At 47.6% G+C, this 21413-nt stretch overlaps 1 protein-coding gene and 1 pseudogene across 1 annotated transcript in view; one reads left to right on the forward strand and one right to left on the reverse strand.

Moving 5' to 3' along the window:
- NXN (nucleoredoxin) overlaps window positions 1-20385 on the forward strand; it is an 89157-nt gene extending 68772 nt beyond the window's left edge. The window contains exons 6-8 of the mRNA XM_066635748.1: window positions 4879-5058; window positions 11819-11943; window positions 18279-20385. Coding sequence (XP_066491845.1) covers window positions 4879-5058; window positions 11819-11943; window positions 18279-18461 — 488 coding nt within the window. The 3' untranslated portion in view covers window positions 18462-20385. The remainder of the gene's footprint in view (window positions 1-4878; window positions 5059-11818; window positions 11944-18278) is intronic.
- On the reverse strand, window positions 17162-17278 carry LOC136659644 (5S ribosomal RNA; annotated as a pseudogene).
- Window positions 20386-21413: the final 1028 nt, after the last annotated feature.

The raw sequence follows: 21413 nt of genomic DNA on the forward strand, positions 1-21413 counted from the left end.
GGCTGAAGCGCTATCCTCTTTGCCTCCTAGCAATTGTACACTGATTTGGAATCTGGAGGTTCTGTGTAACTGTCATGATGAAAAGCTATTGAGAAACTTTTTCCTCCTCCTAAAGTGATCTAGGCCATTGGCCATCATGACAGACAGCAACAGGGAGTGCCGCATCACCCTGGTATGTTGTGCAAAGGAGGATTTTTCTTTTGTCTGGCTGGATTTCTGACCCTTCTCGTATTATGAGAGGGGGGAGAAAAACACTGCTGTCCATGGTTTCCGCATTGTGCCCACCTCTTGTAGACCTCTGTCTTCTAGAAAAAGAGATGACAGGAGTGTTAAACTGAAGACCCCCAACCATGTCTGCCTTTTCTTTCAAAGAAAGGTCCCCCAACCTTTACAAGATGTAGGGTTCAATCCTATCCAATTTTACAGCACCAATGGCAGCATTAACACAACCCTTAAGGAGGTAAGGGAACACAACAAATGCTCCCTTACCTCCATGACTGCCACCCCGCCCCCATTGGCACAGCTGCATCAGTGCTGGAAGGTTGAATAGGATCAGACCCGTAGTTGCTCTTCTCTATGCCTTTTCCAGGTTCATCCAGAGCCCCATGCAGTATTCCCAAGTGCAGCCACACCATCAGTTTGTACAAAGGTGGAATGGAAATTTCCTCCAAATTGACACGACTCTTACAGACCGTTGCTGCCTCCCCAATGAGGCCGAGGACAGGAAAGGGCAGCTCTGGGAAAGGGATATAATGACACCATCCTGAGGCTGATCTCATCTGTAGCCAAGAAAGGAGCCTTGCCTGCCGGAGGGGTGAAAGAGCCACATCCCCCTTTTTACCGCAGTCACGCCCAGATTGTAAATCTCTGCCTGTCGAAAAAGAGCTTGCAAGTGAAGAGGCACGCCATGTGACTTTGTAAGCTGATGAAGGGGGCTCGGCTTTCACCCCGGAATGCTTTCCGGTTGCTTTTCCTAAACACCCTTTGAAGGAGTTTGTGGCTCTGTGTGCTGGCATGTGGGCTGCGGGGAAGGCAGTCCTGGAAGAGAAAAAGGGACTGAGTGTTTTGTTTTGTGGCTCTTAAAAGAAGTTTTGGCTTACAAACTAGAAATCAACAGCAAGTTTCCAGAGTTGCAAATACCCTACCGCTTCGTATCTGGTTCAGATACTAAATGGTTAGCCTGAAAGTGATACAAGCTGATGTCAGATGGCAGCTTCAAGTGGGAGGTGGGAAGCCTTTGGGTTGAATCCCACCTCTGCTATCCACACAGAAGCTAGCTTTTGGCATGTCACTTTCTCTAGCATTGGCCTGTCCTTGCAGGGTTGTTGTAGGGTTACTAAGGGCCCAATCTCATCCCACTTTCCAACGCCAATGCAACTGGAAAGGTAAGGGAATGAACATTCACTTACCTTAAGGAGGCCTCTATGACTCTCACCATAGGATGCTGTGCACTCCCTGATGGTACGGCTGCATCAGTGCTGGCAGGTTGGATAGGATTGGGCCCCAAGAGTGTGCATATGAAGTACTTTGATAACTCAAAAGCACAGAGACCAATTCCTGTCTCTCCCATTTCATTATCTCTTGAAGTAAGACTTTCTTCCCTTCCTCTCCTCATCATTTTCCAGATTTAAAACTGTTTCAAATGACTGAGCGTTGGCTTAACTCTGGCGATGAAAGTGGGAAGGAGATTTTGGATGTCACAAACTTAATTTGTTTGCTAAAGATTTCCGGACATTTTCACTCCAGGACAGGAAAAGCTTGAGGGGTGGGGAGAAACGTGCTGGGACATGTGTAGAAATCTTTCTCTTCAGAGGTTTTCTGTGGAATGCTGGAAACTTCCCAGACAGAGCAAATGTTTCCACCATGGGTTTGTTTCTTTGTCTTAGGGCTCCATCCTATCCAGCTTTCCAGGGCCAATGCAGCCCCGAGTTAAGGTTGAGGAGGCCTCCGTGTCTGCTCCCCCATTGCAAGATGTGGCACATGCCCCATTGGGCCCTCAGAACCCTAATACAATCATGACATGAAACTGTCGCTGAACAAAAAGTCAGCTAATCAGCTTTTGACGTCTGAGCTCAGTAAACATCCATCTCAGGTTGTCTGGAAGCCAATTCCCCCCCCCCAGGAGTGTTTACTACCTGGGTTGTGCCAAAATGCTGAAGCAGTGATGGGTAGGTAGCATGAGGGGCAAAATTTGGATCTGGAGAACTTTGTCCACCTTCCCCCCCCCCCGGCTAGGTTCCTTCAGAGAAACCTTAATTTACACAGAAGGAAGACTAGCTCTGACTGTGGTAGGAGGGCGAGGTTGGCAGGTATGAGGCAAGCAGTTGCTGTGTCTGTGTGTGACCCAAATGTGAAAACCAGAGAAGCATCTTGTGGGTAAAGAATATTCAAGGGGACAGAGTAGAGGAAGAAAAGGAGTTGGTGTGGTCTAGATGAGTCTGGTGGTTAAGAGACTGAGGGCCCAATCCTGTCTAACTCACCCGCACTCATGCAACCATGCCAATGGGGCATGTGCTGCATCCTGTGAGGGTGCAGTCAAGGAGGACTCCTCAAGGTAAGGGAACATTTGTTCCTTTACCTCAGGGCTGCGTTGAGGCTGCAAAAGGCTGCGTTTGAGCCTCCCATGCTGAGGCTGAAAAGTTGGATAGGTTTGGACCCCAAGTTGCGGACTGGAACTTCCCCCAGTTCAAATCTTGCCTCTGCCATGAGCTGACCTTAGGCCAGCTATTTCCTTTCTGCTTCGGTTGCCACGTGGGGATAATAGCACCTGTTTCCCATACAGCGTTATTGTCAGACTTACATCAATACATGCGAAGTACTTTGCACACTAAAAGTGCTGTAAAAATACTTGGAACGTTTTTATAATTGGAAGGAGGACAGTCGGTCCGAGCACTGAGGAGCAGCTGTCCAGCACTCTCCTCGGTGACCTTTGGCTGAGGCTGAAGGACAGCAGCAGGCCTTGGGGGTTATGCAGGGAGAACAGAAAGTGATTGACCCTCTTTGGTCCCCTGATCTGCTGACTAGGAAGATCCTGTAAAGAGGCTTGCAGTCCTTAGCCTCAGTAAGGAACCTGGTGGCTTAGTAAGTAAGGAGCCATCTCCTGGTCTGTGTCCTCCAGGCACCCAGTGCTCCTGATGTGTAACTTCCATCCTTCTAGTCTCGTGTGATCGAGCTACCATATAGATGGGTGTTTGATTCATGCTCCGTTCCCTCCAATATAAGCATGTTGTGTTGGTTATTCTTTCTAATAACTATACTATTATTATTATTTAGTGTCACTTCTAGAAAAAAAACAAATCGCGCTCTACAACTTTAGAAGGAGGGGAAGGAGGCAGCTAACAAGAGAAGCTGTATTCGGCCGCACATGAAGAAACCTAATCCCAGAACAGCTGAATGGCAGATGGCTGCTGTGGACATGTTGTCCCTTAATGTCTATCAAATGTTTAAGGCAGCAGGGATTTCAGGCAGCCAGGATTGGGGGGGGGGAAGCAATAGTGGAGAGAGACCAGGGACCTATCGCTCTACAGTCTCCTACTCTGTCTTCCTGTCTTCCTCTTCAAATTCAGGGAATGGAAAGAAGAGGAGCTGTGGCTTGAAGTGTTGGGGTGAGGGACATTTGGCATGCCATCTCAGTTGCTGCAGGCCAGGGTCCAGCCTTGGTCAAACAGATGAGTGTGGCAACCAAGCTGCCTGGCCCAGAAGATCCATTTTGGCTATATCGGGACTCCAAAGTACAATAAACCTCCATTCGTCCAGCATCCAATTGCCCAACCCTTCTAGTAATCTGGCATCAAAATTGGCGAGGTGTGCTCCTGGCTCAGGAGTAGGCTCTTGACCTTGCCAGTACCTGCACACACACACACAGTCCTGCCTGGCTTGGCGATGATGTGGCTGGGACAGGCTATGGAAGCCACTTGGAGACAACGCAAGCAGCTTGGCAGTAATATAATTAGTGAATACTTTATTAGATCTGGGTGGGTCAGCACTTCCTGACAGACTGGCATATCTGATAACCTGGTGCCAGACTCTTGCAGTTTTGCTGTAGAGGACCTTAGGTCTTTCCTAACTCTGCCAAATGACTTCCTTTAATGGATGATGCTGGGACTCAAATCTGAGATCATTTGCACGCAAAGTGGTCAGTGCTGTACCACTGAGTTTTGACTGGTGCATATATGAAGTGGTTGGTTGCAAAATAAATTCTTAGATCAGGCACTTGTCCACCTAGCCTAGTATTTCTTTCTGTCCTTGACTGGCCAGCTGGGGAAGAATTGCTGGATTGGACTGAGGTCCCTTGCTTTGGCTTGCTGTGGAAATGCACAAGCAAGTCATGAAGGTGGTGATTGACTCCCGTAGTTTGTCCTCAGCATCTGTTATTTGGAGGCTGACCCCCTCGCTCTTACCCACCGCTCTCCTCCTCTGCACGTCCTCTGCTGCTCTGTTTCCCTCTTCCATTTTGAATCCAAAGAGAAGGAAGGAGAGGAGTGGTGGAGGCTGCTATTGAGCTTGAGAGGGTGACTATTTTGGGCACTGGTGGGAGGTCTTGGATCTCCCATGGACAAAGTGTTCATCTCCATGCTACAAATCTTTTGTTGTGGTTTCCCTCAGGTCTGAATGTATGTATTTGTGTCATTTTGCTCTTGAAATGGCCTGCTAGATTTAGCTGAATCTAATTTTTTTCCATTTGCTAACTTCCTACCTACTGCTCTGTTTTTGTCAGTGGGGCCCATGGCATAGAGATGTGGGCAAACAGAACTACTGTGTGGGGGTGCACTTTCTTCAAAGGAGAGCCATTGAACCAGAGAGGCTTCCTATTGATATTTGTGATGCTTTTTGCAAAGGCTAAAGACGCTGCTCTCTTTCTCCCCTTCTTTGCTATAGGCATCCCAACCCTCATTGTCCTGGACTCCAAGGGGGACGTGATCACAAGACAAGGCCGGGTGGAAGTGCTGAACGACATTGAATGCCGGGAGTTCCCCTGGCATCCCAAGCCCGTCCTGGAGCTGACAGACTCCAATGCTGTGCAGCTGAATGAGGGTCCGTGCCTCGTTCTTTTTGTAGGTATGGAACCCCGGTGCTCCCTGTGCAAAGTCTCTTCCTGTCCCACTAAATGAAACTTCCTTAGAATGTTAGCCTTTGTTTAAGTTTCTGGTCCTCATGATTGCAAATATTGCACAGGCAGTATGTACCAGAATTGCGGAAGTTGGGGGAAGGGAGTGATGGGTAAAGATTTCCAGTGCTTGGGGAAGTGTGAGTTTTGTGTTATGCATATAACATTTTGTGTTATGTCCCCCTCCCTGCATGAATAGCCAGAATCGGAATAAGTCATGAAAAATGGAAAGTTGTCAATTTGCGAACTTTGCATGCTTTATACAGGTTCCAAATCCAGTTTGTGGTGTTAAATCTATAAAATTTAAATCAAGCTGGCATACAAGGGTGCATGTATTTAGCTGCAGAGTACATATCACTCTAGGTCAGTGATTCCCAAACCTTTTAACACCAGGACCCACTTTTTAAAAGGACCCAACTAGGTTTACCAGACTTTTTAAAAAGGAGAGCTAGAAATAAATATTTATTTATAAGTAATAATAGCCAGAAAAGACCCTCAAACATTTGTCTCCCTATATTTACACAAACTTGCAAACTGCAGGAGCAGAGCTCTTTGCAGGGTAATTAGCTGCTACAGTATCTGATTTTTGATAGCTTTGGGGCTTGAGGCAATTAGTTATCTGGTCTTTCCATCACCCTTTGGCAACCCACCAAAAATCAGGTCCCGATCCACAGTTGGGGAACCACTCCTCTAGGTAGATGGAGAATGTCTTATGACATGGTAAAAATAGCCTTTCTGGATCAGCCCAAAGGACTATCCAGTAGTGGCCAGTCAGATGCCTCCAGAAAGCTCAAAAGTAGGGCACAAAAGTACTGTTCATCCTGTCCTGGTTTGTCTCCAGCCATTGCTATTAAGAGGCAGACTTCATTGGTGCAGGGAGGTTCTGTTGTCCTGATAAGGCTATTAGCAACGTGTTCATTTTGATTATTACGAATAATAATCTTAACATATCTTCCATGAACTTGCCTAATCTTTTTTTTTAAAAAGGCTACCTAAGCTAAGAGCAGATCACCACATCTAGTGGCAGCAAGTTCCACAGGTTATTTATGCCTCTTGTGTGGAATACTTCCTTTTTGTCTGTCTCGGTTCACTACCAAGCAGCAGTGCATGCCACACACTCTGTGATGCCTTGATTGCTCTGACACCCCCGCAAAATGTCCTGATCATGAATACATTCCAGGCCAGAGAGTGGAAAGGAGAGGCTGTAGCCCTCCCAAACACCACCCCCTGGGAGACGATGTTGTACATTAATAGGATGAGCTGCTGCGGTGTGCAGGCAAACTCTGCCTGATTACATCTCCTACAATGGCAGTTCCCTGTGCTGCATTCATTCCCTCCCTCCCGAAGTCTGCTGTGTTTTGGTCGACTGAGGGCTCAAGCTGTGTCTGAATGTGATTGTTTGGAACCCCCTGTAGTGCAGGGCCAGCTTTTCCCCTGTTACGGCACTTACATCTAAACCCCTTCGAGGGCTTTGGGTTTGTACTAATGACCTGGGAGGATGGCGGGGCAAATGTAGACTCTCTCCATGTAATTAGATCTTTGCTTTGCTTCAATTTTGATCTTGCTTCTAACAGTTGATCCTTTGTAAATCACCGTTTAGCGACAAAGTGCTTTAGAACACCCAGTTCAGACTTTGTAGCAGGCTTTCACTATTCCTTTAGCCAATTTCCTGAGCGTTCCCACAACCAGAAAATTCCCTTGTACAATTTTAGATGACCTTATTTGTTATGTGTATATCCTGCCTTTTCTCCAAGGAGATGGGGTTGTCCCGTTTTATCCTTTGTGAAATTGTTAGAGAAACAAACACCCAGGGCGTTGCAGTGAGTTACATAGCTGAGAGGGGAGCTGAACCCAGATCTTCCCATTCCAAGTACTTCCAGCCACTACATAGTGCAGGCTAGCTGAAGTGTTGGATATTTAAGACCCAGTCCAATCCTGGAGGTATGCCAGTGTGTCTCCATGTATGCCTGTGCAGTGACAGCCCCATTGGTGTAGAAGTCTGCCTGCTGGGTGGATTCTCGCTTTGGGAAGTCCCTAGGCTGGGCTCGAACTTATCTTGGCTGTGTCTTTGTGCAGTGAGCTCCAGCACCCTGCTTTGCCTGGGTGCTGTTGAGGCTCCCTTTGTGATTTGTCCCAGTTCCCTCCCCTGGCATAACAGATCCTTCCATCTGGTGGATTTCCTCACACAGACTTGAACCCTTGCCATGGAGAGACTTGTGTGTTTGTTTAATGTGGCTGCCCTAGTTTTCTTCCCTTGTTGTGCTCAAAAGGTATTCCTTGGATATATGTGTGTGTGTGTGTGTGAGTAAGTTGAAGGGACTTGACGGTGCAGGGTCTCCTAGCAGTTCCTTGCCCCTTTGCTGCTTTGACTCCTGTAGGAGGTAGGGATGCTGCGGCATGTGGGGGGTGCTTGTGTGTAGGGGGAATCTGCTCATGTTTGAGGGTGGTACCTGTGGCAGTGTTGCTTATTCCTAGGTTGGCGTTGCACCAGCCTCTTCCCCCTGATCAGTTTACCCTGGCAATGCTGCTCTGACTGCCAGTTTTGGAGCTGGTGGGATACAGTGATCGGCTCCTTGGACATCACATCCATAAATCACGGATGACACACAGGCATCGCACCGATGGTTTGCTGATGTCAGGATGCTGCTCCTTGGATAATGGACTGTGTCAGTGCTTCCATGGATGCTGGAAGTGCTACTGGGATGGGCTGCACTAGTGTGGCTTTACCAGGACTGACTTGGTGTTTGGCCCTTCTTGCACTGGCATCGGTGTGCCATCAGCATTGTATTAGCAAGACATCACACCAGAAGCTAAGCAGGGTCAGGCCTGGTTAGTACTTGGATGGGAGACCGCCTGGGAATACTGGGTACTGTAGGTTTATACCATAGTCTTTCGAGACTGAAGGTTGCCAACCATTTACACCACTGTTGACTTGGCATCCAAAGAGGATTAGGGCATTGGTATATGTTCTTAATGTGATATAGGCTGCAATCCTAACCACACTTTCCTGCGAGTAAGCCCCACTGAACAAAACAGGACTTATTTCTGAGTAGACCTGGTTAGGATTGTGCCCATATTCACATATGTGTCATATAGGGGTACTGTTTCAGTGATCTTAGCAGTAACCCTGTAGGGTAGGGCAGTACAATTCCCCTATTTTGCAATGCTCAAAGGTTGAGAGGATTACCAGGCAAGCCAGGGATTTCCACTTAGTCATTGTCTTGCCCCAGTTCTTTGGGCCCCTTCATGTAGGCTGCAGGTAGTCCCATATGGAGCTTTTTTATCCCATAAGGAAACTAGACATGGAGAGGGGTGGATTGGAACTGTGATGGGGCAGAGGGTGAACTCCCTCCCACACCGACACGTGCATTACAGTCCTGATCTGGGGGGGCCCCAATCCCCCTGTTTATTGAATAAAAATTCAAGCATGCCAGCTCCAATTGTGTGGTTGAAGCAGCATATAGTGCAACCCTTAGAATGTATTTTGATGTGAGGACTCTGCCCACCCCTCCCTCTATCCCTGCTGCCGGCCTGTCATAGCCCTTGCCCCCTCGGGCCTCCTTTTCTCTCTCCAGCGTGCTTGTGACCCTGGCTTTTAATTCACCAGAGCTCCAGCGCATCACGTCCAATTCCCTGCCACCCCTTGCAGCAGTGGGAAGGAATAGAATGCTGTGCTCCCTAGGTGATGGATGCACTTGTCTTGGTAGTGACGGACAGCTCTGGAAAGGGTTGCTATTTCAGTGGCGTAATGCCCCCCCCCCTGGGCCTGCCTGTGGGGTGACAATTGCATGTGGGCTTGGTTGGGATGAAGGGGGGGGGGGGCTTAGAATGATCCAGTAAGCATTGCCAGAGGTTTGCTCGAAGGGTAAATTGCCCTCCCCTTGCACAGCAGCCCTTTCCGACAACTGTGTTGTCATGGTACCCCATTGGGCCTAATGCCGTTAGCCCAGCGTGTGATAAATGTTGAGCCCTCCTAATGAGTCCCAAGAGTAGTGCATATCTGTCAGTCCTACCAAGCAAAGTGTTGACTGTGTTCTTCCCCTTTTGTATCGGGCTCTTGGCAAGACATCTGCAGCGGACATGGTCTCCTGTAAATTCAGGTGGTCACTCCCCCCTCCATTTGTGCTCTTTGCCTGAAGGCTGGCCCTTTATCGTGTTCTAGGAAAGGGTCATCTCTCTCTGTTCTCGGTCTCTGCCCCTGGACCACAGAACGTATTCTGTCTCCTGTTTTCTTTTTACTTTGATTATTCCACCCTTCTCCAAGACTCAGAAAGATGTCTAGTCCTCCAGAAACCAGAATGCCTCTCTGATGCTTCAGGGAGGTTTTCTGACACCCCTCGGATATGAGGTCAGCGCCTGCAGTGAGTCAAACCCATGGGTGCCAAAGCTGGATGATAAAGGCCAGCAGTACGTGGTTCTCCCCTCTCTCATTTTATCCTCACAACTATTGTGTGTGTGAGGTTAAGCTGAGAAATCCTATTCTCTTTCTCCTGCTTTCCCTCTCAATCTCACAATGGGGCTGCCACAGCAGCTATTTGCCCTGGAACTGAAGCTCTCATTGGGACAACTGTGTCAGCAGGCTGTTACTCTTTTCATGAGGAAACAAACCAAACAAGCATTTTGAATATATTTTTCCTGTTCTGAGAAGAGACATATTTTCAAAGACTTTTCTGCCATCGTGCCTTCTGGGATTCCACCAAGCACTGCCTAGCAAAAGGGCTAGAAACTTGATTCTTTTCTAAAATGAAAAGTGGGGGCCAGGCTGTGTTAAAACGTGGAAGAACTTGGCCCACCAGATGTTTTCTGTTTTTAGTTGAAAAAAAGCTGTGGGGCCTCCTGAATTGAAACAGGGCTGTGATGCTGGGGGAGAGGAGAGGTAAACTCCACCCACCCAGCAGCATTTTCCAGTTTAAATTGCCACTCTGAAGCTGCTATTACCCCTGGGACAGAAGCACCCATTGACATCAAATGACAGCCACGGGGGGGGGGGGGGGGAGCCTACAATTCTGCCTTCCAAAATTCTGGTGTTTTCAAGCATTCCTGTGCAACCTTGAGGACTAGAGACTTGACATTGAAAGCTGAGATTCTCAAGAAACTGAACTCTGGTCTCAGGACCACTTCCCATATTTTCCCCTCCCCCACTTGCTTGTATGGAATCAAGGCAGACGCACAGTCTTCCCTGAGATAATTATTCTAAACTGCCTTTCCATTTCCCAAGTCTCCCTCTGTGCTGCTAGAAGACTCTCTCCAATGTATCCAACCCGACAGAAAGGATGTTTTATGGCCCCATCTCCATCACTTTCCCCACCCGCCCCCTGCCCTTTCTTCTTGAATTCTCAACACCCTTCCTTTAAATAGCAGCAACCTCCAAGAAGTTTGAAGGCATTGGGTGGATGTGTGGGTCTGTGTGTGGGGGGAGGGGGGAGTGTTTCATGTGAAACTACAACTGTGACTGTTTATTAATCGGTTTTGCATCATCTACATTTGCCACCTACTTGGGAGTCTCAGGGGAGGTCAGCCAGAAGGCAGGGAGTTGGAAGGGTGCCAGTTAGCTTAGTTGGTGGAAAAATTAATCCCATTAATAATCCTGCTCCCTGAGTGCAACTACGGATATGATGTGGATTGCCTCTGGAGTCTGTTTTCAAGTTGAGAGGAGGATGGCATGCTGGGAGGGGGGGGGCCTCTTTCCCTCTTTGCAAGACTTGCTCCCCCTTTAAGAATGGAGAACCCAACCCTGCTAATTGGGTAAGAGGCACTTTTTCAAGTGGTTGGTCCTTTTTTAGCAGGGGGAGAGTAACTGGCCCACCTCCCCCCAGCAGTGTCTGTTCTAGTGGCTGTCTGCTGGTATTCATTTGCATCTTTTTGGATTGTGAGCCCTTCTGGGGCAGGGAGCCATTTGGTTATTTGATTTTTCTCTGTAAACCGCTTTGTGAACTTCTAGTTGAAAAGCGGTATATAAATACTGTTAATAATAATAATAACCAGCCCAGCTCTTTCCCACAAGAGAATTCAAACTTTGTCAGATGCTACTGAACTGAGCTGGCAAATGGTTTTGTCCTGGGAGGGGCCCATTTCTAAGCCATATTCCAGGTGACTTGAGACCAAGAGAGTTTTGCAGCCCCCAATTTGCTGCCGTTCATAGGGGGGGGTATGCCGGAGAAGGCCCTGCAGGCACAGTGAGTCATTGCAATGACTTAAGAATGGTCCCGTAGAGGGGAATCTGGCACTGGCTCCCAAACAGATGCCACCACTGGTTTTGGTGACTGTACATGAGGATTAGACAGATTCCTAGTGGAGTAGCAGTCTTTCAATGGCCATGATACCTGAGTGGAACTTACACTTTCAGGGGTAGTGTGCCTCTGAATCCCCTGCTTGGGGGCTTCCCAGAGGTGTTCTTGGCCAACTCCTGAGGCAATGAGAATCCACCACTCACGCTTCCCACTGCCACCTGGTAAGCAGAGCCCTTGAGGGACACTCACCAGGCAATTCTGGGAGAACAGCAAACCATCTTCTTTTCTCTCCAGGCCCTTTTTACCATCCCAGGATGTCTTGTCCCCCAAGGGTGTGTGGAAAGCTGGCACATCTGGGAATTGTTAAATAGCATCAGGGGAAGAAGGAGGATTGCTTGCTGCCTGCTCCCCATGGTCCTTCTGGAAGCTGGCATGTTCCATGCTAATCTCCCACTTCCTTCTCTGTGTCCTTGCCCTGCAGATTCGGATGACGATGGAGAGTCTGAGGCAGCCAAGCAACTGATCCAGCCCATCGCTGAGAAGATAATTGCCAAATACAAAGCCAAAGAGGAAGAGGCTCCATTGCTGTTTTTTGTGGCTGGGGAGGTATGGTGGGGTCATGGGGAAAAGGGGCAACCATTACATGTGGGTCTAGCCTGACTAATCACTGTTCTTTGTGTGTCTCTAACTCTTTTAGGGAGTGCGGACATACAGGCTTAAGCCAGTTTGTGGTGCTCTTGTGTCCCTAAACAGTGTAGTTTGGGGGTGAGGGGCAGAGATTTTCCTGCACAGAGTGACCCAGAACATTTTGGTGAAAGAGGGACATGGCATAGGTGACAGGCCAAGTGCTTGGTGACTGGCTGGTCTCTCCAACCCTTCCCCTTGGTGAATGGGGAAGCAGCAGGATAAGGGGGGGGTGCCACCTTATTCCATGGGACTCTGGGGCAAAGCCTCTTTTCAGAGGGGACGGCAGAGGAAGGTAGCAGCAGTACAAAGATATGGAGGTGGGTGGGAGAAGGCAGTGGTTGCCATGAGAGGCTCATGGTGGCAGTGAGGCCAGCCATGATTCCCAGAATCCTTTGTGAAAAGTCAGGACTGTCAAATCGCTATAAGTTGGCAGTGTAGTTACTGCCTTGGAGGAAGAAAAGGAAGTAGGCTTGTATAGCACTGTAGCTGAGAATCTAGAAATTCCCAAGTTGAAATCTCATTTCTGCCACAAACTCACCAGGTGGACTTAGACCTTGTTTCCATCACCTGCAGATAAGGTGATCGGCCTGTTTCTGGAGCGCACTACTTCAGATTTCAGGTTGGACATTGCATGGTTGAATGTTTCTGCATGAAAAAGCACATCTCTCTCACACAGAAAGCTAGCGAGGCAGGGAATGGGCTGAACTAGAACTCTTCCCCCTTCAATGTTCATTTTCTCCAGCTTTTTTTGTATAGAGGAGCATTCCTCATCCTGCAATCTGAAGTGGTACAGGTTAGTCACCTTATCTGCTGTTGGTGTGAATGAGATCTTAGGCAAACTATTGTCTTTCCTCCTTGGGCCCCTCTTTGCCAGAGGGAGACTAATCTCAGCCTACTTTGTAGGGTGGTTGTAAGAATTTTTGAGCTAACTTATCCAAAACACTTTGAACACTAAATTTAAACAAATATTATGATGTGCTTTATACATGTAAAATTTTATTATTTCCTTGCTAAACTTTTAACTATCTAGGTACGTGGGTGGGATAATGGCTTTAGACCTATGTAAGGGGGTGCCCAGTGACATTTCCCTTGAAATTCTCAGTTAAGGGAGTTTTGCATAAATTTTCAGCATGTTTAATGTCCATTTAGGAAGAGAGTTCTCTGTTTTGGTGCGCATGATTCAGTTGCCCAACTCAACCCTGGGAAATGTAGTTCTGTACAGGGTTATTACATGGCAAACCCGAAGAGAATTTGCAGAATCAAACTACAAATGTGGCACTTTGTGTATATTCAGATATACTGTCCTTGACACTGGCAGTGAAAAGTGACATGGAACCTCCTTGGGCAAAGGGCAGCTGACCTTCCAGTCCCAGCTGCTGGGGACTAACCAGATGTGCTTATCACTTTAAAGGCCTGCTTGTGAACTTCAGTCTTGGGGGCATCCGGCTGGCCTTGCTTAGAACCTGATTACTTGAGCCAATGGGCCTTTGGTCTAATCCAGATCAAATATGTGGGCTTGAATGGGTTTGGGGACAGTGTACCAATTCTGGGATGGGGCGTTGGATGAAACATGGCTCAGCTTTAGGAAACTGGGGGCTTGATTTTTTTCCCCAAACTACCAGAACAAATATGAATAAACATACCTGCTGAAGGCCCTCCCTTCCTCCTCATTTTTCCAGACATGTCTTGCTGCTCTTTCTGTTTAGACCCCAGTGCATACACTTTCCCCCTCCCTGTGGTCCCCCAGCACACGTTTCAGATCTCAGCCGCCCATCCCCAAGCCCTTTTCAATACTCTCCTTGTTGGAGGAATGAGTTGTAACACAGAGGTCCTCCTGCACCCCTTCCCCCTCCCACACAGTTTTTTTTTTTTCTTGTCCCTCTTTGCTTTCTTTCTCCAGGCCTCTTGCTAGCCTGGTCTGTATTGACAAAAACACTGCCCTCCATTCATTCCCCCCACCATCTGCTTGCCAGCTCTCTGACAAGTCCTTGAATGACCCATTCATCACCTCCTCTATAGCTCCTGGATGCCCCCCTGGCCCTGTTTCACGGAAAACCCTGGGAGGGATGGGACTGCGGTGTGTGCAGGTGACGCCCACTCGGCCGCCGCATTGATCACGGGCGCTGCAGTTTCTGCGGCAATCAGGGCGGGGTTTCCCCGGCTCCATCTTTCAAATGCTTTTTATAGAAATAGATATCAATGTGAGAAGGGAGGCTTGCAATCAGTGCAGGAAGTGCTGCACAACCCGCACCTGTTGGCCGCCTATGAAGGGGTCATTGAAACCCGCCCTTGCCAGCTGCATTCGGCATCCGACTGCACCGGGAACGCCCTGTTGCCTCTGGGGAGCTGACACTGTGACCCTCTAGGTCTGTGCGCGTGGAAGCTCCTTTGTGGAATACAGAGTAAAATGTCGGGTTTCTCAGATGAGTTAGATCAAGGATGGAGGAGGGAGGGAATCCATGGCACCCGGACTGCGGATTTGGATGAGTCCTGTTCTCGGCTTTGGGACCTTTGCAAAAAATGTTGCTGCACCCCTTATGCCAGGAAAGCTCATCAGCAGCATGACTTTGTTTTCCGCCTGCAATGCGCCATTGTGCGTCTCCACCCCACTGCACCATTGAATCGGCTGTGGCCAGTTGGAGGAGTTGGACCTTTGTTCCTGTAATGGGCAGTCCTTGTTCCAGGACACCTCTGACTCCATTGGCAGCTTTTACGCTTCTAAATTTGGCAAGGTCACTCCCCGCGTCTGCACGCGCTCTGTGTGTTCAAGCTGCTAACTGGCTTTGCGCATTTAGAAACAGCCGCCATTTTGTCATGCGGGAGAGCCAGACAGATGGGTGGAGGCAGCGCCACTGTGGGCCGTCTGGTGGGGGGGCAGAACCGTTGTCGGGCAGAGAGGGATGCTCAGGACAGTATGAACTTCACTTAAGCAAAAATAATACTAGCATTTTGTACTGAAGAAATTCTCACAATAACTCAAAGTGGGCCAGTGCTATTGTAGATAGGAGGGCTGAAGGTGAAAAGAGAGACTTGCCCAAGGGTCTCCTAGTGTGTTTGTGGCAGAAGCAACATTGGAGCCTGTCGCAAACTAAGGGGGGGTTTGGGGTGCTCAGAGTTCTTGGTTCTCGAACCCTAAAGCCCTCAAGACCCCTTGTTCAGTAGTACTGCCACCACCCTGTACGTGCCAGTGCCTCAGTCCAGGGACACTGAGACCCTCTAGGCTTAACTCTATCCCTTGCAGGCACTGAGCTCTTTCTCCAGTTAAAGCTTCAGTCCTCAAGTTACTAGACCTCAATGAGCACTTGGTAGCTTGCTGAACGGCTAGGCAGGATTCTGAACCTTTGCCCCAACAGGCAATGAAACAACTTGGTAAAAGAGATTTTAGTTTATTAAGTACATAAGGCAGCAAATGCTAGAGGCATAAATATCTAGGAAACATATCAGCAATAAAATAATAAAGCTAGCTGGCTATCTCTGTTAATCCCTATCTCTCACCTGGGTCAGCTTCTCTTGTAGATCTCTTAGCTCCAGACTACCTGTGAGGCCAGATGCCCATGGTGGACAATGGAGCACCAAGCGTGCAGGATGTTGCACCCAAAACCTCTATCAAAGAAGGAACCGGACACACCCCTTGGGGCACTCATTATTATACTTCTTATGCTAATAGCACTGAGGTGACTTCATACTTATTTAGACTGTCCAATCAGAAACTTTCGAGGACAGAACCTTCTCGAAGTGGGTCTGGTTGCTAGCCCTCCTAGTTCTTACCCCTCCCAACTGGAGATCCACAACTGCATTTCATCAGCTTGATAAGGCGCCTTTCTGTCTGCAAAGGTGCTACATTCCAATGGGTTGTAATTCTTGTTGTCTGTCCTTTCTGGTCAGTAAAGGAGAGACAACAATCTTTTTGTTTGTTTACTCACATTCTTGCAGCTAGGAACTGCTAGCCACTTCTCCGTTACTGACTTAGTTTGGTTTAGGCTCCACATGCTAACCTAGGCCTAATGTACATATTCATGACAGAGCCAGAGGCTTTATGGTTTACAGTTCAAGCCTTTCAGCCATGACATTGCATTTGGCTGTCTAGTGGACTCCAGATTCTGCAGCCTGTATGAATCCATTAAGACAGGAGTGCATATTTTGGTTTATTTTGTAAAATATATATTTTATATGGCATTTAGGATTTACTCCCCTCAAAAATAATAGTTACAAATATTAGTGTGTTATCCAGAAACAGATGGGCATCATTTTATTTGGCTCTGTTCATCACAGAGCAAGGAAGGTTGTTTGAAGGTGTCAATAAGCATTGAAGCCTTATTTTCTGTCAAGCCTGAGGACTAGAAGCTTGCTTGCTTTTTTCAAACAAAAGCAGAGATTGTCAGGGTGCTGAATGACACACTCCTGCAAGCATCAGCACAGGCTGGGAATGGTGGCGACTGCAGCATGTGCGGAACAAAGGCACCCTTTCAGCTCTTTGGGGTCACGGTCCCTTTGTCCAGGAGGTGGCTGACACAGCACAGTGTACGGCAGCTGACAGCATCCCCTGGCCTCAGTTGCATTTTGGCTCCTGGACCTTGCGCCATGGAGGCCTTGCTGCCAAATAGTGGGAGGGCTTAACCTTTGACCTGGCTTTCACCCTTTCTCCGCAGAGGGAGGCGTGGGGCTGTCTGCCAGCATCTCTTCCCCCAGTTTTCATTGTGGCTTGACTGACAGGCAGGGCTGGAAGGTGGGGGGTGGGTGTGTGGCTGGCCGAGACAATAGGCATTTTTTGTGATTGCTCCCTCTCAGGCTGATAATGGTCTATAAGAACCTAAAATTTGTGCTGTACGTACTGTACAGAGCTTTCTGCATCCATGGCATTTCACAGAGTTTTGCAAGCCAAAGGCATACAAGCCCTGCCCCATAGGAGTTGATGATCAAAGACCCAGCCATTCTGGTTCACTCTGCCCAACAGTGGCTTTTGAGGAGCTCACAGGCAAGGCAGGTCCTCTTGTTTGGAGGTGTTCAGTGGTAGACTGCCCCTGTACTGAGAGGTTCTGCTTAGTTATCCTGCCTAACAGCCACCAACAGGCCCTACTCTAAATTTATTCCGACATTCTCTGGTTGGCAACCTTCAGTCTCGAAAGACTATGGTATAAGCCTACAGCACCCAGTATTCCCAGGCGGTCTCCCATCCAAGTACTAACCAGGCCTGACCCTGCTTGGCTTCCAAGATCAGACGAGATTGGGCATGTGCAGGGTAACAGTTGCTGTCATTCTCTAAGCTGGTGTGAAATGGAAACATAGCAGGCAAAGGACTGGACTGAAATCTGTCTCCTGGAAGCTCTCGGTCACTCTGTGCAGGAGTTCTTTTTTCTTAACAAGGGGGAACATTTGTAAGAAGTACTTGTGATTCCACTGCCTCATTCTGCTGCAGGCACTTCCTGAGCTGCCTTTTGGAGAACAAAGCCCCAAATGCTTTAATCTTCCCTTGCAGTGAAGGTGCTACAGTGTCTTCATCTGTTGTTTCCGGTTCTGCCCCTTGTCCAGCTTTACAATATCCTTTTTGAGATGTAGGGTCCAGTACCTATACATAGGATTCCAAACAGACATACCTGTTTAGCATTTGTATAGCCCTTTTTGAGTGTGCAAAGCATTTCACATATATTTATTATATTTGTAGAATTTGTTTTTAGAATTTTAGTATATAATTCTATATTTTATAGAATACATACAGGGTGGTTGTATTATTGATCCCATATTGCAGCTGAGGCCTAAATATGGGATCATATTTTAGGGAGCAGCTTGCCTAAAGCCACCAAGTTCATGGCAGGGGCAAAATTCAAAGCAGGGAATTTCTGGTCCAAGGCTCAGCCTCTTAGCTGCTAAGCCACACCACTTCTCTAAAGTAGCTAGACCGTGGGTTTCTATAAGGCCATTGTGATGTTGGCAGTTTTCAATCCTTTTGGAATAGAATATGAGCAGAACTAGATGATAGGCCAATTGTTTGACTGGGGCCTGTGTGCTGTGTTTTTCTTACGTAGATGACAATACACGGAGGCCCCTGATCTCATGACTGCACCAGGAACCAAGTTTGCATTGGTGCATTCTGTTTTACATTTAAATTTTTTTTTAAAAAACCCAATCACAGAGGCCCCAATTGGGTAACAGGTATATTGGTGTGTGCGCAATCAGGAGTCTATGGAAATCAGGAAAGTCTATGACTTTCTCCCAAGTTTTTTTAACCAGATTTTTCTTTCTCACTAACTCTCCAGGATGACATGACAGACTCTCTCCGGGATTACACCAACCTCCCCGAAGCAGCACCCCTCCTCACCATCTTGGACATGTCTGCCCGTGCCAAGTATGTTATGGATGTGGAGGAGATCACACCGGACATCGTGGAAGCCTTTGTGAATGACTTTCTAGTGGACAAGCTTAAACCCGAGCCCATCTAGAGCGGAGGTGGGCCTGGGAGAGCTTCTCTTAGAGCTGCCACACCACTCTGCTCGGATCTTATTTAAACATTGCAGGATTTTTCCAGCCCTGTGCGTGACCCGCCTCTTTGACATTCTTGTGGTGCCTTGTTCTAACACAGCAAATTCTCCTCCTCTCAACTCCTCCTAACCAAACTTTTTTCAAGGTGCTGTTGTCAGCAGGGAGATGTTGGTGCTGGATTTGGCTTGTACTGTGAGTGGGGAGATGCAGGAACATTAGATTTCCCTAATAGCCAGGTCAGAACGGGGGTTTTGATCCTGTTTAGACACAACACTACAGTAGCTAGGTGGTCAATCTCTTCTTGCATAGGCTACTTCCTGGTTTAAACATGGGGTGGTGTGCTTGGGGATTTGGGGACTTTCTCTTCTCCTTGCCTTTCTCTTTGACTTTCTCTTTTCTGTGCCTAGGTAACCTGTTGAAATGAAGCAATAAGCAAATGTTCTCTTCTGCCCCCTTTTCTGAGGGATGGAGCCATGTCAGGAGTAGAAATTATCTGACAAGGGTTTCTGGGACTTGTAGTTTCTGGGGAAGGAGCTCCCTCTTCACGTTACAGTTCCCTGGAAGTTTGGGGGGACGACGACGAGTAGTTGAGTATTGCTTCAGATTGCAGTGGCTCATTGAGACACCGCTGCTTCTGGGAGTTGAGAACACTTTTTTCTTGCTTCTGAATCCAGTAGTCCACGTTTGAGGTGACTTTGGTATGGAGGAGGGAATAGTTCAAGGCTCCTTTGGTTTATGGGAATCACAGGGGCCAGTGTGTGAGCTGTGGACTTCATGGGCATGTGTGTGTGGCATTGAGCCCCTAGCTGGACATTACAATAAGTTGGAGATGCATCATAGCTTCTTAAACTAAACAATGCAGCACCAAAGTTTGCACTCATCTGACTGGGACACCAGCTTGTCCAGACTGAATTTCTCCTTGCATTACAAAATCACCATATTTCCCCCAATTTCTGTCTCCTCTCTCACAGCTTAAGCACCACACCAGCACTATCCTTGGCAGAGTGAACTTGGAGAGATGTCATTTTCCAGGCACCTGACATTCATGCCAAGGACTTTGGTACCTGGACTACTGCTGATGCACTATCCATGGCACCACTAAGAGGAATAGAAGCTTCCACTAAGAGCTCACTGCTGCAGCCATTAAGCCTAGTAAATGGGAAATGGGACAGGATAGGATGGGGGGGTACTTTGCACTCTACTGAGCTCCCTGTGACGTTGTTGGAAGTGGTTCCATATTTGGGAATTGGACTTGGGGAAATAAACATTGTCCCACTTCTTGGCTATGTGTGTCAGACAGGAGGGATGTAAATAGCTGTGGCTAACTTTGAATTGAGCCAAAGCTAGTGCCACCCATCACCATATAAAAGCTTAGCTTATTGCAGCTGCAAGGACATGGTTTTCTGTAGCTGCCCCCCATGTGGCTATATCTGCAGTTAGTTCTACCTCCCAAGGCCCTCAAGAAATCCAGATCAGTTGGATTAACTGGGCTGAACAGATGGGCCTGGGTTTGACCACATGGCCAAGGATTGCAGCCAGCTGCCATTCCCAATTATTGGATCCTGTCTTATGAGCGAGCAACCGCACACGCTCCTCAGAAGTAAATGACCTGGGACTATGTTCATTGGTTCTTGTTGCAGCTCTTTTCCTAACCACTCTCTTTTATCACTTTTGTCCCATGTGAAATATCCCCCCACCACTCCGATAGATGGTTGAACAATTTTTCATAGACCTACCTTTGATGGTGCTATTTTAACCATTTGGGGAAAACTTTTGGCACATCTGTTCAAGAGCACAGTCACACGTCTTTTCTTTTTCCGGCAAAGTGACGTTGTAAAAACTGTACATGGTGATTGGACCTTTGTAATAAAAACTGATCTAGTAACCTGACTTACCAGGGGTGCAGATTGCTGTTATGTAGCAATGATGGGTGTATAAGACTGACCACTGAAGGTATGTGCGAGTCAATGACTTTTTAATAGGCTAATTAGCACAGCAAGTGCACTACTAACCCACATGGCTTTTGATCCCTCTCCATTGCTCCTACATCAAAGTTGCGTTTTTAGAAAGTTTCCACCCCCACTCCTAAAAAGATTTCCTTTGACTGCTTCAATATAATTTTCATTCAGTGCAGTCAAGATGGGATGTTTAGTACTATAGGTAGTGTAAATAAGAGAGATTAAAGATGTGGGGCCAAGATACTAGAGCAATGGCTTCTCTTTTTTCCCCTGAGTGTCATATGACTGAGTGGTGATTTTTTTTTTTTCAATAACACAGAGGCAAGTTCTTTTGGAGGAACCCAGTTGCTTGCCAAGAGCTGTGGTCAGCAACTTTGATTTACAGAAAGATCATGGTGAGGAAGGGGATGGAGAAGAGGTGGTCCAGGCCACAGACCAAGAAGCACTTGCCACAAAGGCCTGTTTGCCACAGGCACCCCATTCTCCACATATTCTCCTCTTCCCTTTGGCAAGACGGCAGCAAAGGACAATCTAGATTTGGCCATCTCAAATTCTGATCTTTCCAAGAGTAAAAGTGCAGAAAGCTTGGGAGCCATACTGTGTTCAGAAACCCCCCATCAAACCTGTTGTCCTTGCCAGAAGCAACACATTTGTGTATCCTGCCACCTTCTGGCATATAGGAGCTTGGCAGCTTGGGTTGCAAAATTGGTATCCCATAGCAAAGATGTTTAGCAAAATAAAATCAATACTGTTTTTTCAGAACCAGCAAGTCCCCGTGCAAGTTTTGGGGTGACAAAGAAGTCTTCCTTGGGCTGGACATTCCCAAAACATTTTAAAAGATGTTCCTGAAAGATAGCAGCACACAATTATTTTCAGGTGGAGGAGGAGAGACCATGTTAGTTCAAATGGTTTTACAATACTTTAAACTGCAGTGTGTGTGTGTTCCAGTTGAGA

This window comes from Tiliqua scincoides, chromosome 8 (assembly GCF_035046505.1).
Source record: "Tiliqua scincoides isolate rTilSci1 chromosome 8, rTilSci1.hap2, whole genome shotgun sequence".
NCBI classification, from domain to species: Eukaryota; Metazoa; Chordata; class Lepidosauria; order Squamata; family Scincidae; genus Tiliqua; species Tiliqua scincoides.